This window comes from Siphateles boraxobius, unplaced genomic scaffold (assembly GCF_051911475.1).
Source record: "Siphateles boraxobius isolate OS27281-9 unplaced genomic scaffold, OSU_SipBor_1 17, whole genome shotgun sequence".
NCBI lineage: Eukaryota > Metazoa > Chordata > Actinopteri > Cypriniformes > Leuciscidae > Siphateles > Siphateles boraxobius.
This window is the reverse complement of record NW_027508777.1, coordinates 6870377-6889158: the sequence shown is the minus strand read 5'-3', so window position 1 is coordinate 6889158 and position 18782 is coordinate 6870377. Positions and strand designations below refer to the sequence as shown.

The following is an 18782-nucleotide window of genomic DNA, read 5'->3' as shown; positions in this document are numbered from 1 at the left end:
AATAGTTTCCTACAATACTTATTCAACAGCACTATATAGATATTGACAGCTACAGTGAAAACAGACATTGTTACCTGTGTGGTACTTAATCATTAATTGAATGAAATAGATGTGTGACTTAAGTAAGGGGATAAGTAAATATTGTATATGCTTAAGAAAATATTGATAAGGGAGTAAAGCAGGGTAAGGGGGATTTATACATCTTCCTTAAAATTGCAATTGAGCTATATGAACATGCTCCTCCCACAATTTTCGTTGTTTTCAAAGTTCGTAGAGATAAACGAAGTATACAGATGTATAAAAGGTGGCATATTTTGAGAAGAGACTCAGCTGAGATTTGTTTTTAGAGCTATAGACCTGCAGGCATTTTCCCTCACCATCTGAAGTGATTTAATGCGGTGTGGTGCGCCTATCTCCACTATCTTTAGTAGAATGCTGTAGCGTGAGGAAACTCTCTGCTCCCACTACTCTGACTTTAGGTGCACATCACTCAGCTGCCAGAAGATAAGACAGCCATCCGCTCCTGGAGCCTCCTACTGGAGCTGCCTCATTTCCACAGCAACCTTCTCTGATGTGCTCGCTCATCTAAAGATTTCTCTGCCTCTTTCTTTTTTCGTTGTACTTGATTATTTTCTTCCCTCCATTCCTGTCTCTTTTACCATCCTGTCCAGACACAATGCTGTACATTCCTTTCGAGTGTTTGACAGTACAGTCTGGAGGCAAAAAGGCTTTGGCTGCGTTGCCACACATTCTAGTAGGCAGAAAATGTGTTGGCTGAAGCACAAATACCAGCACTTTGGGTTAATGATGACATGCGCAGTCTTCCTGTCCGAATGGGGTGGAAACCTGCAGTGAGAGAAGTTAATAGCTGGAAAAAGGCACTGTCCTTTCTCCTCCTCCTTGATATGTCAAAACAGAGATAGAGAGAGAGAGAGAGAGAGAGAGAGAGAGAGAGAGAGAGAGAGAGAGAGAGAGAGAGAGAGAGAGAGAGAGAGAGGAAACAAAACATGAGTGAGAAAGTGAGAATGTCAAAAACAAACAAACAAACAAACAAACAAACAAATAAGAGGTTGGGGGGGGGGTAAACTTTTTTTTTTTAAATACATCTTGGTAGTTAATGGCAGTTTGGACTAAAAACAGTGGTGGCAACATTTTGGCTCTGGCAAAGGACAACAGTAATTATTCATAGTGAGAGTGATGGCTTCCAGGGGTTGAAGATTGATTATGTTTGATATGCGATTTTGTGTAATCTCTCTCTGGCTGGGACCCATCCAACTTGGCCAGATCTGGAAAAAGGAGAAGTGTCTTCCCAAAGGATAGAGAGAAAATGAGAGTGGAAGTGTAGCTTATATTCCTGCTCAATGTCTATCTTTAATCAATTGCAGTCAATGAGTTTTAGCTAGTAAAGAACGGATGACCTTACACAATCATTACACTTTTAATAAATTGAAACATGCAGTGACGAGATGAGTAAGACATGTCTAAATAAGACGTGAATAGACATTTGCATTCACACAATAGTTACACGTGTGTGGGCATGAGATTTTATAATAAGTATACTATAATAAGAACTAGGTCCTGAAGCTATGGTGATGTCATGGTAAATAACGCAGGTTCGTAATACCGTGGTTGGGGATCTGAGGCGAAGGCAGTTATAGTAGGAACTTTCTTCAACCTTTCTGACTTTCATGTAGGCTAAGATTTGTTAAGAGGGTATGGGTAATGAGACATACATGAGACAATAATTTGAAAATGTAAAATATAAATATAAATTAATTTTTTTAATAAAAAACAAAATTTTCAAGATTAATTGAATTGAATTGAATGTTGGCTTGGATTTTTTGTCTGTGAAAATCAGCTAATAAAATAAACGTTTCTTATATAATATTTTACAATCGCTTCTGAAATAATAATCAAAGTTCAAAGTCTATTCGGTGCCTCTGAACAAACAGATATTATAGTAGCGCTCATCTGTACATGGAATACCATTCATCCAAAGTGGTGGCATGTCTGTGGGAAACAGTAGTGACCCTAAGACAGAACCTTGAGGGACACCATGAAGTGTAATGCATGATTATGGGTGTTGGTGTGGCAATTTATACAATGGACAGATTTAAAATAAATGCAAAATTGCCATTTGAATTTTTAATGCAAGGAAGTAGAATTAAAATAAATTTAATCAAACTTATTTTTGTTATTTATGCAAATTCTAACAATAAAATCAAAGTTTGTTGAGCTGAATTATGAAGGTGCATCCATGGCATTCTTTGCTGCTTTTTATTAAAACAACTAGCTTTCATGTTAGTGAGAGCACATGCTCTACACTTCACCACAATGGTAAGTCTAGGTAAACATGCTTAAAATAACACTTTTACATTTACATTCCCTATCCTGTCCCGCCCAAAACATGATTGGAAGTGGAAATCATGTTCCCAGTTTCTACAATACTACTCAATTGACACTCACACAGTAACTCAAATGGATTAAGTAAATTTTTTGAAAGTTGTAACAACATCTTGTAAGAACTGTATTGAATTAACTTGTTCTATTGAAGTAACTGAATAAGCAGCAAAATTATTTTATTTTGAGTTTGTGAATATTTGTATATTTATATATATCTTATATATACACTCAAAAAATAAATTTTGCTCCTTGTCTTTGTATTTACAGAATTTCATCACTTCATCACTTTTATTTTTTATTAAATACAAATTCTGTAAATTCTTCTTCCTGTCATTCCATTTTAAATTCCAATGCATCTTTCTGTTGTGCGTTCAATTCATCAATTAAATGTTGAGTTTCTTGTAAAACATACTCAAATAATCTTTAATTACAACTATAAAAAAAATATATCGTTTTACAGTGTACATAGTTGCATAAACGGAGAGATGGATTCAATAAATGTAAAGTGACTAAAACATTATCTAAAGCAAAATGAAAGATAACCTCGATCAGTGAGGGAAAACAGAAAAAAAGAAAATAAAGAGCAAGAGTGCACAGAGGTAGAAACAGTAACACTGGCATAAAGTGGTGGAAAAATAGCTCATCACCCTTTCTGGAGCGCCCTCTGAATTAACACCATAAAACTGTGGTGTGACCAGCCCTGAACTGAGCCTAATCAAAATCTAGAGGTTCTGTAAGTGAGAGTGTGTCTGGTCATGGCACGCCTGAGAAAGAGAGCAAGAAAGAGAGGAGTGAAAGACATGGAGTGGACAGGACCCTGGAGATACACTTCTCTCTCGTCTTGTCATGATGCAGCATGGTGGCTCTCTCTCAGTTGTCAGCTCTGTGGCCAGACCTATTTACACATTTATACACACCTGCTTATTTATTTATTTACTGCCATGACAGAGAGCCACTCAACCGACTACTCTACACACATACACACTCATCACAGCTTTTTAAAATGCCGGAGCAAAGCGAGAAGGTCTTACAGCGCTGTGGGATGAAAAAACAGGGTGGCGGGTGCATTCAAGAGGCTAACAGTTTTAATGGGTGGCAGGCAGGAGAAGAGTAAAGAGTGGTTGAATTATTCAGTCATGTCTCTGGTGAAAGGGACTGTGGTCTCTGCTGCAGCTCTACAATCATGTTTCCAGAACAAGAGAGAATAAGGAGACAAAGGGAGGGAGGGAAGGTACAAATGGGCCAAAACTGTGTGTGCAAGACACTAACACAATAGAAAAGAAAAAAAGAATTACACACACACACACATGTTGGGTTTACATGTTTTATGGGTACTTTCCAAAGACAATGATTTTAAACTGTACAAACTGTAAATTCTATCCCCTAAACCTCCCCATCACAGAAAACTTTCAGCATTTTTAGATCACATAGTATGATTGATAAGCTGACTGAGGTGAAGAGTACTTTGCAGTACACCATTTATTAAGGTTTATCAAAGTTTACTTTATTGTCATTCAACACTGAAACAAGAGAGCAAACTATAGATTTACAAAAGGGGAATATCCTGTGGTATTGTGTGTGTGTGTATATATATATATATATATATATATATATATATATATATATATATATGGATATATTAAATAATCAAAGATAGATTGATATCCTCTTTCTTTCTTTCTTTCTTTCTTTCTTTCTCCTCAAGAAAACATAGCACCTCTGCCTCATTTTCATAAGTGATTCATTGCAGACTTTTGCTCATCAGTACTGTGCGGCATGCAGGCCCTTGTTTCCTGATTGTTAACATTCATGTTCTACGACAGCTTGCGCCATCAATAAATGTCCCCTGGCTAATAGGACACACATGTTTTTGCTTCCTCTCAGAGCTCAGGCAGTGGAATCAAATGACAGACAGCTTTATGGATCTTCCCTCATGAGGTCATTGCATTGCAACATTATCAAAAGCATGTAGGGAGAATAATGTTGGATGTACTATGGACATTATGGCATTATAGTCAGTGCATATCATTTAATTTGAGTAGGTCTTTGAATCTTCCTTTCTTTCCATTTGTCTGACTGGGCCATACCATTCTTAGTGTTGAAAACCCCCTGTAAGCTCCATGAAGTGGACTGGTCCATGTGTCAAAGAGGAGTAATTGATGACAGGCGTGTGAGTGAGTAAACCTAATCAGGAGCTCTAGGGACATGCACCAGTGATTCTTATATGCAGAATAGGAAAGCTTCACAATTTGTGACTATCTCTTTCTGACGGTCTCTGGTTGCTTCTTTTTCTAAGTTTCAAGATAGGAGGCTCCTATTTGGATGTCTTGTCATGGTATTTTGAGGATAAATTAACAAACGAATGAATGAATGAATGAATGAATGAATGAATGAATGAATGAATGAATGATTACAATTATATTTTTTTATTATTTCTTAAGTGAGGGTACAAAGCCTGTACAATAGATCTAAGGCTAAGGCTTTATTTAGGATGTGGCTGTCACAGCTGTTAGATTTAAATCATTATCTTTTAAATAAATAAATTTAACTCAAATGTGCATACTAAAAATGTTCTAATAAAAATGGTTTCTTATGTAATCATTTACAATTGCTTTTGTCAACATTTTCTATATAACATTTCTGTGGAAAACAGTAGTGACCCTAAGACAGAAACAAATTGTCTATTGTTTGACGTATGAATTGTTCTGGGTGGGGCAATTTATACAATGGCCATACTTAAAATATAATCCAATCAAGTCATTTCCTTAGAAATATAAGTGGTGCTGGCTCATGATATGGTAGGGGTTACCTTCTATTATTGATAGTTGGATGGTTTTCTCCTCTCTCTTATTGAATAAACTGTAATTTATGGCATTTAGCACCGTTTTTGAACACATGCTGTTTTTGACTTGCATTTGTGTATATGACACGGTTTAATACTTCGTTCTGAGTTCTCCTTTTCACACATGCCAGAGCTGTGAAATTATTGTAAAGGATCTCACCACGAACCACTTGTTCCACTGTTTTGAGTTAGACTTGGTGGCTAGGCTTGAGTTGGCAGCCTGATTGTATTTTTGGATTTTTAAACTGATTATTGTGTTTGATCAATGAGGGTTTTATTATTATTATTGTTATTATTATTATTATTATTATTATTTATCGATTACATTTCTTTATTTGTCAATAATACTATGCAAGTTATTTTTTGTTTTTCCTGCTCTTTGAACAGGTCTGGTAAATATGCAGCTGATGCTATATAGTGGTGGTGGTGGTGGTGATGGCGCAGTGGATAAGACACATGCCTTTGGTGTGAGAGGCCCGGGTTCGAATCCACTGTGAGACACCAATCGGGGTCACCAAATGACAGAGTGACCTTGTAGCCTATGTTACTACGGTTTCGGGAACAGTCGTGAGTTGGTTAGATTTTTCCAAAAATACATAATACAAGGGTAGTTAATCAGCGATTTACATCGTTGTGAGGGAAACACATCCCAGACAGTAACGTCTCCTGACTGTAAATTTAGGTCAGCTTCTGGGTCTTAACACTAGTTTATGATAAACATTTTTTATAAGCTTTATATTCTAATCGTTGAACGCATTGACAACCTTTACGTACACATGACACATGCATAGAATTGCCTTAATGTAGCACTTATTGCCTCTGAATGTTGTTTTAAAATATTACAAGTTGTGGAGGAATTCCAGCGAGGAAAATAAAGTAATTTCTATTCTCAGAACAACATAAAACAAACAGAAAAGTAGGCTACTATATAAAGTCTATCAACATTAACAAGCTATTAAACTAAAGGATTGATTCATTCCTTTCATTCATTTTATACGCTAGTCCACATAGGAAGAACAGACATGCCAACTAGTTACTGACTTGATGCAGACTAATATAGCCTACACATAGCTGAAGCGGATTGATATAAGGCTTGTTCGACTTCATACAACACTGCACAGACCGATCGGCGGCTGACTTGAAGCAGTGCATGCTGGTTAGAAAGTGTGTCCGACTTGAGACTGCGCCGACGCCACTTGACTGTGACGTATGCCATCAAAGTACCGCGAAAGCGATTCGAGAGCAGCCGGCAGATTTATTCTGTGCAGCTTCTCAAGCGCTGCTGCACGAGCTCTGATGACGACACAACTGTTCCACGATTGGCCAGGTTCACCGCGTGATATTACGATCACATAATAGGCTTGTTCGACTTGAACCGGCGCTGCACAGACCGATCGGTTGATGACATCAGAGTACCGCGAGAGCGATTAGAGAGCAGACGGCTCCTTATGCTTTTGAATCGCTCTCGCGGTACTTTGATGTCATCAACCGATCGGTCTGTGCAACGCTGGTTCAAGTCGAACAAGCCTAATGTTTCATGTTTATTCGAACACCTTCAGTTCCACTAATGCTCACAAATCTGTTATTTTATAACAGTAACATCTCTTTTCATGTTGTCGGGATTTTATATTGTTTAAAAAAAATAGCTGATTAAAAAAAAGCGTAGACCCCACTACATGTTATTTAAATAGTATAGGCTTATACTGAACTTTATTCTTGTACAAACAGATGCTGTATTAAGTAGTAAATAAATTATTAAATGGAAATGAATCTGAAACGTCTGTGTATTTGAGAAATATAGCATTTATTTCACTTCCACTGTGGTAAAGTATGCAAACACCATGTGAGCGGTCACTACGGGAAGCAGAAAATATGCTTGTTTGAGATGTGCCTTGAAATGTAGTCGAGAGTAAGCGGCTGCAGTGAGAGGAGGAGTGAAAAAAGCGCAGGCAAGCCGGACAGTTCTCGCTACTCGCAGTGGATCTGAAACCTGCGAGATCAATGATGGATATTGCGAGATTCAAGGGATTCACGCTCGTGCACAGTGTTGCTAATAAACTGGATGTAATTTAAGTTATGTTGCTTTTATATGAAAATAAATATAATGAACAAGACACCCAAAGTACCTGTTATTTGATTCCATTCCAAATAAGTGTCTATCAATCATTTTTTTCTTTAATACAGACATAGGCTATGTGTTTTTTGTTTGTTTTGTGTGTGTGTGTGCGTGTGTTATAATAAAATGACATTGCATAACCCATAGAGATCGCACTGTCCGAGAGTTTAGGAATATTCACACATAACATATACACATAAAACATGATATCCGAGTTTTAGAATCAAACATTTTAAGAGAGAACAATACATCACGGTTGTTTAAACCAATCAACATGAAGCTGTGTCGTCAGCAAGTCGTTTCCCATGCTTTTGATCAGCGCAGTCGGTGGAGAGCAACTGCGCGCGACTGCAGAATCCGACACGTGCGCTTTGCGCTCGCGAGAGTTTTTTGACACACGTCAGCATGACATCGGAGCAAGGCCGACCACACTCGGACACATTTCTAACCGGCATGCACTCGCGCTGATCACCGGTGATCGGTTCTGCGCAGATTTTGCTCATCTCAAACAAGCCTAGTGTCTGACTTCACGTCTCCATTTTCAGCTCCTCCCCGCCTGCATTCTGCAACTCTAGCCGATCGGTTACATCCAGCCACAGCCGATGTCGAACACACCTATCGTCTTGGTCTGGAGCGAGGTTTACGCAAGCTAACATGAAAATCAGCAGGGTAGTCTGAAATCTGCCCCAATGTCTCTCAATTAGAGCACGCTGCAGGTCCATTTTCACCACAGATTTAAATGGAAAGCCAGATGTTACATTTTTATATATCCTGATTTTGCGACTTAAAATAGTCTAGAAAATATGAAAAACTATTTGTTGCAGAATGCTGAACACATTTACCATTTATTAATGATTCAGCTTATACAGAGGTTTTAGATGAATGTTTTGGTGGAGTTCTGCCCCACCTGTCCATACAGATGAGCCACGGCTGATCCCAGAGCTGTGTTTCTCAAAAGCATTGTGAGCTAAGTTGGTGGCAATGGTTCTACGATCTTAGGCTTACAATGCTTTTGGGAAACGCAGCCTAGGGCAACTGTAATGCTGCTAATTGTGTGATGTGTGGCAATGGGTAAAACAGTCACATCAATTGGCAGTTCCTAAGTACTATGAGTAGAAGTGAGGCAGGTTTAAATTTATTTTCTACTTAACTATTTAAAACTGTAACATCCACATGCTCTATGAGTGATTATTTTTTAAGTAGGCCAACATGAGAATGTCTTTGTTTTCTTTCTCTCCTAGTCCTTTGCTATTGCTGGTCGCAATGGTATACGTGGAATACTGTGTGATTGCAAAATCGATGGCATTTGGATCACGTGTGGCTCTTGAGTTCAGGGGACATTCATTTTTTTCTCTCATTCTCTACACAAGTGAAAGGTTGTTTATTCATGGTGTCATATGATGTCTTGTGGCCCTTTTGCGTCTTCCACCAGAACAGAACAGTGACAGTTCTATCTGGCCGCTATCTGATCGACACACTGTCTTCAAGTCACATGAAGAGTGCACTAATATCCCACTCGTTCATTCACTTGTGTGTACAGTATATGTCCTTAAGACAGGATGGTCAAAACCTGGAACACAATACAGAAAGCGAGACTGTATTTTGTCAGAAAAAAAAACTGTCTTCGCTGAACATCAAATAGATTATTATTAGGTACAGTAACTAACATAGATTGTCAATATCAATTTTAATTAAATTATATTTATTTGACATTGCACACCTAAAAACAGAGAATGTAAGAAATAAATCTAAACTCAAATGAATTCAAATTAAATCATTTAAATAATTTTAAATAATAATAATAAAAAACAGTAAATAAAATACAGCACCATAAAAATCATTACATTTACATTTATGCATTTGACAGCTGCATTTTTACTAAAATGACTTAGTAATATTCAAGATTCAAGTTATACATTTTATCAGTTCATGCATTCTCTTGGTATCAAACCTATGACCTTGATTTTGCTAGTACCATCCTCTACAGGAACAAAAATCATCATGTCACCTCATGAATAATTAATTAGGGTTTACTTTGCCATTCACATGTCAGATAACGATTTTTTTCTCTCTGTTGTTTACCAGCTTTCCCTCAGCGGAGGCAAAGTTTATTATCAATGTCAAGTCATTTGCAAATGGACATTATGTCCACTTTTCACCACTTCTTAGTTCCTTAAAAAACATATGGAGGACCCTTGAGAAATAAAGACAACTTTTATGACATCTGCAAAAATGTCACACTCCAACACAAAAACTGACATGGGTCGCTAAGAAAAAGTCAATGCCCTCTGTGCTGCCGCAGTGCCACAGCCCCAGGACTCCCAGCATGCTCTCTTCTCTTTTACTCTAATGAGTTGCAACACAGATAATGTGGCTGATGATCTTTCATTGATTTGGCTATCACTTGCTTGTCTGGTAATTGATCCGTAGCTGAGCCTCTAGTTAATTATATCAGCTTCGACATGGCCCTAGTCTTGGGGGAATTTGAAGTCTTGCAGAATAATAGTTTTAATAAAGGAGTCCATTACTGTGGCTCTCTGCTTTACTTGACTACCACTGCTGCTGCTGCCACTGACAGGATCTGAGCTCACCCTTACCCCCGAGAGAGAGAATGAGGACAGGACAAACTGAAAGAAAAGGACAGCAAGCAAAAAGGGAAAGGGCTATTGTCAGATTCCTCTCAAACCTCTCACAAATAACAACTATTAATAGGGAGATCAGAAGCTGATCTGCCAGCTTCACTTGAAACACCCAGTTGCACTTGGAAAATCAAGAGACCAGTACATTCAAGAGAGAAAGAGAACTGAAGAGGGGAAGATAATTTGAGATGTGACTATAGAGACTAAATAAAGAAACAATTTCCTTGGAATTTAGAGTTATTGAATATATAAATGGTAGAATATATTTTTTGTTACATGTTTTCAAAAGGCATTCTATGAAACATTAATGCCCGTGTTGTTTTCAGAAACAATAATTCATGGCAATTTAGAACTAAGCAAGAAAATGTCTATGAGAACAGATGAAATGGAGGGGACAAGTGTGTGACAATGGGCTCTAAGCATCTCTCATTAGTGTCCATTTAGCTTGTAAAGATGTGCGGTCTTTACGTCTTTGGTTACTGCGGAGGCACTCTTCGCTTGAGAGAGAGAGAGAGAGAGAGAGAGAGAGAGAGAGAGAGAGAGAGAGAGAGAGAGAGGAGGTGAGGAAAAGAAACAAAACAGCATATTAAGTTCTCATTGCAGCTGCCACCATTCCTCTTGCCTTTTTTTATTCAATCTAAATGAAGAAGACGACGACACAATTTGATCAGACAAAATGCTGTGCAGATTACTCAGGTAAAGGTTAACCAGAGCTGTCATTAGAGCTGTACAGAGGCTTTTAACGGACAGTAACAGCTGTCTCCTTTAAATTGCCACAAAATTCAAGTGGCTCTCTACATACGAGAAGCCATTTAATGTAGCGAAAGGGAGAAAAGTTAATTTCCTTTCTTTCTGTCTCATAGAAGGGAGATCACGGTGACATCTTCAGACATACTCGCATTGTCAAATACTATAATTTTAACAGCTGACGTCAGGAGAAGTGCTGGAGGAAAAAAGTATGAGAGGAAAAACACGCAATAATAGCAAAAAAATAGCTTCATTACACAACACATTTCTCATATAAAATGTTTTGGCATGTACAATGAGGAAGAGATGCCGCCACTTATTGTAAGTGCATATGTTAGGGCTTTCTTTCTCATCCCCACCTTTGTGAGACTGTCTGCTGCGGGGACCAATTTGGCAAAAATGGAGCCTCTTCCTCATTTTTTTCTTAATTAAAATCTGAAAGCATCCACTCGAGGTTTCCCTGCATGTGTGTGTGTGTGTGTTTGTGAGTGGGAGAGTATGTATGATTATGTGCTCTGCCGCACTATTCCACAAGACGGTGTGTGTGTGTGCGCGCATTCACAGGGGGAGGGGGTTTTGTGTTGGGTGGTGTTGTGGGGGGGTGGGGGGGGGCGGATGGGTTATGATTGCATAGAACCATTAGCCAGAGCTGTTTAATACGAGGGGAGAGAAAAACAGACAAAGGATTCAGACTTTGTAATAAAAATCAAATGGTTGTGTGACCACCTTAAAATACCTGGCTCTAGTCTGGTTTTAGTGACACATTCTGCTTTAAATCCAGCCGGTGTGAAACTAGACGTGGAGAAACAATACATAAGTGATGCAATATAAATACTTATTTATACATTTATTTATTTTTTAAATGCTTTTTTAAAAAAAAATAATTTTTACACATTGTGTGTTTACTGGCTGTCAAGAGTAAAAACAAAATATAAAAAAATCAAATAAAGTGCAATTGGAAGGCTGAGAAACGTCTTTTCGTTTAGCATTGAGGTTATTATAGAAGTTGGAGCTTGTCCAATTGTATTGACAAATGCATTATTTGCTTGGAATAGTTGTGTGGATAGGCCCGTTGTGTGTGTGTGTGTGTGTGTGTGTGTGTGTGTGTGTGTGTGCGCGCGTGTGTGTGTGTGTGTATGTGTGTGTGTGTGTGTGTGTGAGAGAGAGAGTTCATGTATTAGAGAGTGGCTCAATCCCACTGAGGTCTGGAGTGAAGAAGCATCAGGCATGGAGAGCTGGTAATAAGACAGGGACAACCCTTTCCCCTCCTGCTCTCTCTCTCTCTCTCCTCTCAGTGGGAAAGCAGATCAGTGGAGGAGAGAGAGAGCCGTGTCATTGAGTGCCAGCAAGAAGAGAGGAGCAGTTAACTCAGACGTGCTGCGGCCCGGCACACACATGCTCTACCTCACAACAACACACATGTACTCACGGCTGCATGCACATGCACACTGACACAGCTCTAGCTGGAGTTAGTCTGGGAACAGAGGACAGGCATCTCTGAAGGCGAGAAGGGGGCCTGAAGAAAGAAAGACAGGGAAGGAGAAAGAGAAAGAGAAAGAGAGAGGAGGGGCTGCTTTGGAACTGACACACTCCAACACCTGATCTCCACACAGCTGGAAGGAAAACCACGCTGGACACGCTGGTGAGAAAGGGCACCTTTTGGGGAGAAGGGATGGACGTTTTGTCTTCGGCTCTTGGAAAAATAGTTTTAAAGTCATTTTGGTTTTCTTATTGAATGAAACTTTTTAAGAGAACTATTTGCAGTGATAAATAGTTTGTTTTGATTACAACAGCATAGATGTTCAATGATTGAAAGTGTATTTTTAGTGCAAAATATAAGTGGTGTTTTTGTGCATGTAGAGGTGTGCGAGGGGTTCAAAGGGCAGGTTACGGGTGACTGAGTTTGCTCTACGATTGATTTCTGTTTGGAATGTGTGTATGTGTATATGTCCGTGTACGTTTGGAGGACAGCCCATACACAGCTTGACTGACATAAAAAAAAAAGTGTGTGTGTGTATGGGGGGGGGGGGGGGGGGGGTGGGGGGTGGTTTCAGACAAAAAAAATCTACTCTCCTTCACCATCTCCTCCATTTTTCTGCCATCCCCCTTTTTCTCTCCTTCCTTCACTTCACTTCAATTCACACCCCCATCCCTCTCTTCCTCCCTCCTTACTTCCGACACTCCGCTCATCCTGCCCTCTACCACCACATGCCCCAGAGGAAATATGCATTCTGCAGCCCTGCTCCTGAATTAACTCAACACACTCTTCCTGCTACTGGCAGGCAAGACCCTCCACTTTCACCTCTCTCTCAAGAGAAGATAGGAAAGAGAGAGAGAGAGAGAAAACGAAAAGAAAGAAAGAAAGAAAGAAAGAAAGAAAGAAAGAAAGAAAGAAAGAAAGAAAGAAAGAAAGAAAAAAGAGAGCAAGACTAGGACGGAAGAGAAAAAAGAACAGAGCAGTCACCCTGTGCCTCTTTGAACCTCCACCTTATCTTACTTTTTTCTCCGGCTCCCCGTCCACCCCCCTTCCCCCTCTTTTCTGCCGGCAGTCTGAGGAGACAGAGTTGGATGTGAGAGGCGGTGTGGTGTGGAGAGAACAAGATCGAGAGAGGGCACGCAAGTCCACGGCCAGAGCCAGCAGCAGGAGCAGCAGCAGCGGTGCAGGGGGAGGAGGAGGAGAAGGAGAAAGCTCCATGCAGTTCAGCACCAGACCGGCCAGCGCCGAGCCGGGGTTCATGGGGACATGGACACAGCAGAGCACTGACAGCAACCTCCTTTTCAGAATGTCCCAGCAGGTCAGTAGGATGCTGTCCCTCTCGCTCAGTGTGACACTTCATGTGTCAGCTTCATCTCTGTGCAGCTGTTAAGTGTGTGTTTAAGCTGTTAAAAGTGTGAGCATGATTTTTATTAGATTTTTTTACCGTATGAATGTGAATGTAAAAAAATTTTTGGTTGGTGTCAGTGATTTTAACGCTTGCTACTATGTTTTGCTTAACTTCTTTAAGTGGTTTAGTGGCTGATGCCCGTTGTCACAAATCGCAGTCTTTGTTTTAAAACGGGCTCAAAGTTTCTGAGTGTTGAAGAAAACTTAGTTTTATTAATTGCATTAGTGAATAATATGCGTCTGGTCAGTCTGGACTGGGAGGTTTTGTTTTGGTGACCCTTTGTAGATCAGGCTGTGGCACACATCTAATTGACTTCATCTGTTTGTTTCTGGAGTTCTTAACATCATCAACTTGTAAAAGTACTTCAGATTTCCCTAGCTATATGTAATATCTACAGCTCTTTAACATTGTGTGTAGTTATTGTAGAGTTCCTGTGCTGAATGTTTTTATCAGGACAGAATGTTTATGGGAGGGGGATAGGGGGATCGGGGTCTGTGGAGGGAAAGATGGTGAGCAGAACATTAATCATCAGGGCTGGTTTCTCTGTGCCATGCACACGCTGATACGATCGCAGGCCCCTTGACTCCCTTTGGCCAACAATGGGGGTCCATCCACATATCTTTCCAGATTCCTCACGAACATTTTTTTTCTTTCATTTACATACTCGATAAGCTCTCTTTATTTGCAACACTGTGCGTATCGATTAAAATTGAACACCGTAAAAATATGAATTACCAGTTTGTATTTATGTTAAATTATATATATAGCCTATATATATATATATTTTTCGTTTAGTTTAAACTATATATTTCTCTAAATAACTATATGTTATTTATTATTGAAACGCTAATAAATTTTGTCTGCGCGATTCTAGTTGACTTAGAAATTTAGAATCTGAGGGAGAATAAAGATTTGAATGGTTCTATTCCGACGCGCGTTTAGCTGTTTTGCGCATCGGAGCTCCGGCGCAGGTGGATTCAGTCCTGCGCGTCAATCATTCACGAAAACACTATGAAGAATGGAAGGGTTCTTACTTATTGCAAGTTGAAGGACATTCTGAATGGACCTTACGCGTTTAATAACTATGTAAAATTCTCCAAATAAAGTGATTTGCATTCTTGTATTATGACGCGCCTTTGAACGTTTGTTATAAAAATGTGTTTAAACCGTTTATCCTTGACATAAAATATGAGTGACATAAGTCAAATGGATTTTGTTTGAATTCGACTCTAAATCACTCAATAATCGTTGGATATATTTTTTTTTTATAAAGATAATGTCTCATGTAATGGACATTAGGCTTATTACAGTGTAATCTGGCTGATATCAGCTATTTTGTCAGGACAACATTGTCTCAGCTCTTCAGATGCAATTGTGCTGCTTAAACAAATATCATAATGCAAATGTTGTGCATCCGATCCTTATTGAGCTATGAATCTCAAAGAAAGATTTTTAGAGAAATGTCAAAAAATAATATCATAATCCTGTTCATAATCAATAATAAAATATGATGCTGCTCTCACAGATGGCAAGAAACTAGTTTGACACTGATATTTTTATGTTCTTTTAAAATGCATTGCGAATGAAATACGTTTTTTCCCCTCAAATATGTATTTTTCCAAATGTGTATTTTTTTTTTTTCAAATGTATTTTACTAAAGAGCGGCTGCAAGCCTTTTCGACCGTGTAATTTAACCTACATTTCTGCGTCCTAAATTAATTTCAGCTGTATCTGTAGGCTACTGTTAACAAGAAGATCACAACAGCTTAATCATCAAATAATATCCGATCCTATTTTTTTATTTTTATTAAAGGTACACCTGTGCATTTCCACAAATTATACTGACACTGCTAACCAATGCAATGGTCGATATTAATATCAAACCCACATAAAAGCAAATATTCTGGATCCCTGTGCTAGGGTTTATTTTATGCAGTAGGCTAGCCTATATTTGTTAATGTGGGTTTGGTTATTAATGGGTTCTAATTGCTCAATCTTGACTAATCGGCTGCACTACGAACGAGCACTTGAAGGTTCTTCATTTGATGTGATTCTTTTGACACGCGTTGCTAAAACAGAGCTGAGATCAGTTCACATCGCAAACCTTTTTCAGGTGCTGAATCTGATCTTTTCTCCCGTGGAAAGTCTAAGAGGCTGTGGTGCAGGCGAACTTCATCACTCTCTCTAAAGGCTTCTCAGCATCCTCTCATCTGAACCACTTCTGCCCCCCCCCCCCCCCCGTTTTTTATATATATTTTTAAATATAAATGTTTTATATTTAAAACATTGTTTTGTACTTTATATTGTAGATTAAATTGCATAAAAACCTTCTAGAAAATTTCGATTAGGCCTACAGAACGTAAAATAAAACTGCAACGGGAAATATATTATTGTTATTATTGATGTTCTATTCTTTATTAATAATAATAATAATAATAATAATAATAATAATAATAATAATAATAATAATAATAATGATAATACAATAATAATTTGAAAACGAATGACACTGAAAATTACAGATTTTCCGCTAAATGATTAGCTGAAATCTCCTGTCTTGTTTGCAAATTAATTTAATCGCCACACCAAAACGTAACAAACCTACTGTAATATATTTTCTTTAATCTTAAATAAGGAATATTGAATTTTGAAATTTTTAGACCTTGACTGAAAGATGTAAAAACTAAAAATATTCCGGTTGCGGGTGCGACACGACTGTAAACAGAAACCTATTGTGAAAGTAATTAGAAACATATTAAAGGAAAAATTGCCTTTTAAAAAAGATGAACGATTGTGTTCGATTCGTACGATTAAACAGTTGCTTTCATTTAATTTAGTAACTATTGTAATGTTAAAGAACATTTATATTGTATGTTCTCATGTATTTTGAGATCTGAAAACTGAACACAGTTAGGAACAAATCACAATAATAATTTGTTGAATGCGGTTTATGGGTGCTCCTTATGTATTAATTAAACATCTTCTCTAATGTAACAAATAACCAAATAAAAAAGACCCCTTTCTGACTTGCTATTATTTTTTATATTTTTTATATTTATTGATTTGAAGCTCAGTTCATTTTGCGATCTTCTTTACTGATCATGTTTGTTGCATATCCGTGCTTTCTTTCTTTCTTTCTTTCTTTCTTTCTTTCTTTCTTTCTTTCTTTCTTTCTTTCTTTCTTTCTTTCTTTCTTTTTTGGGATCAGGTGTATGTGCGCGTGTATTTACAGGAGGTGTGTACATGTGATTATAGTGAAGTGTCTGTTTTCTTTTTTTCCCTCTCTGTGCTGCATGTGTGTGTGGGTGCGAGATGAAACGACTCTTGGCTGGCCTTGGTTGAGAGAAAGAGAAGGGTGGAGTGGAGAGGAGGAGAGGAGAGTGAAAGAGGATATGTGGTTAGGGAGACACCCACCATCTTTTCTCGGCAGATAGAGCAGAGCCCAGGGCAGTGCCAACACCATTGGTGCAGCTAGTGCTGACTAAGATGGAGGAGTCACAGGAAGTGTGACTGTTTCAACCTTTGGTGACAGGAAGATGCATGTTGCAGGGTCATTGTCAAAACCAAGGCAAGTTGAACATATACAATATGTTGGAAAATAAATAAATAGGGAGTTTTATTGTGTAAAACAGCAACTAAAGAGGAGGGGGGGGGGGGGGGGGGTTAATTTCAAAGACCATCTTTGGAGTCAGCACACAAATTATTGTGCCACTGTACAGAAGAGAGGCTGCTAGTTCAGGGGTCTTTGTGCTGAACGGTTCTGGCTCCTCTAACTACTGACCCTGTTAAGTAATGGACTCAGTTGAGGGGAGTAATCTCACCTGGCTCAGGGATGCTTTCTTTCCTAATTCCTCTCGCTTTCCCCTACAGACAGCCTCTTAATGTTTTCAAGGAGAAACTGGAATGTGGAGGAAGCAGAGAGGGTGGGGAGAGGATCAGAGAGAAAGTGGTAAACTTTTTCACTGTTTTTGTTTTAAAGCGAGAGTGCTTGCTGGCGTGTTTTATAGTGGAAGTCAAGAGTTACAAAAAGGTGCATGTAGAGGTGATGAGTAGATGAGAGAGAAAAGGCAGAGAGATGTTTGGCGACTGTATATGAGAGTTCTGTACTCTTTGAGTGTGTGTGAATGTGTTTTTGTCATGCCTGTACACATGCGATACATGCCAGTTATTGTGCTGCCTACACCTCTGCCTACATCCCTACTCTCAATGCGAGTTGTTGGAACTATTATGTTTTCTACCCTGAAAAAAAAGATACTCAGTATTTCTCATTCCATTTAAGTTATTACATAATTAGTGTATTAATCAAAATTCTACAGTTGGCTTTTAATAAACATGTTGTTTATAGCGGTTTCTGTGTTAAATTAGATTTAATATTCATGATTTAATTCCCTAAATTTCACTGTTTACTAAGCAATGTTAGAATATTAAACTAAAATGCTCATGAGAAATATCACTACACTCTGTTATTGTATTCAACATGCTTCGCAAAAAAGATTTCTTAAATTTAGATATTTTACCAGTTTAAACCCCATTTTTTTGTTCTTTCTAAATGTATGCTGTTTATTTTTTTTTATTTTTATTTTTTTATTTTGTTAATCTTAAATATTTAAAAGCAAAGAGTGGAAGCGCAAGATGAAGAGAGCTAGTGAAAGTGTGGGACATAAGCGGGTTGTTTTTGGGGAAGGGGAAGTGGTCCCTCGTGAGTAGAGATATTCACTCTTCTGTGATACTGGCTTGCAGCCAGTTTGGAGGCAGATTCATCAGCACTTCACAACGGGGACAAGCACACCCCCCGACCCTGCCCTCCCCCCTCAGCCCCTAGTCCCACACTGAAAAGCACACAAATCGATCCAGTTAAGATTTTCATTCAGCCTCACTAAAGATTTGGTTGCTGTCTTTCCTTTATTCTCTGGAGCGATGAGTGGATATGAGTAGGTGTTTGAGATCTGTGTGTTCCTTGGGCTATGATCAATAGCTGACACTGGGCACATCACTCACATGCTCGTGCAGTGCCTCTTCTCTGCTCTCTGTCTGTCCTCAGGGGCGACATGGCCACTCACATGTTCATTCTGAATTCTGGAGTGTCAGAAAACGGAGCAATACTGTCTCCAGCGTTGCACAGGAGAAGAGAGGTGATGTTGCGCTTCTCT

At 38.7% G+C, this 18782-nt stretch overlaps 1 protein-coding gene across 4 annotated transcripts in view; it reads left to right on the top strand.

Annotated features, from left to right (window-relative positions):
* Window positions 1-18782, top strand: part of bnc2 (basonuclin zinc finger protein 2) — a 324547-nt gene that overhangs the window by 104402 nt on the left and 201363 nt on the right. For 2 of the 4 annotated variants that reach the window (XM_077232321.1, XM_077232324.1), the window contains exon 2: window positions 13297-13542. The exons of 1 other annotated variant lie outside the window; for it this stretch is intronic. In XM_077232321.1, coding sequence (XP_077088436.1) covers window positions 13297-13542 — 246 coding nt within the window. Of the gene's footprint in view, window positions 1-12042; window positions 12390-13296; window positions 13543-18782 lie in introns of all 4 variants that reach the window. One more of the 4 variants, XM_077232322.1, reaches the window with a different exon arrangement.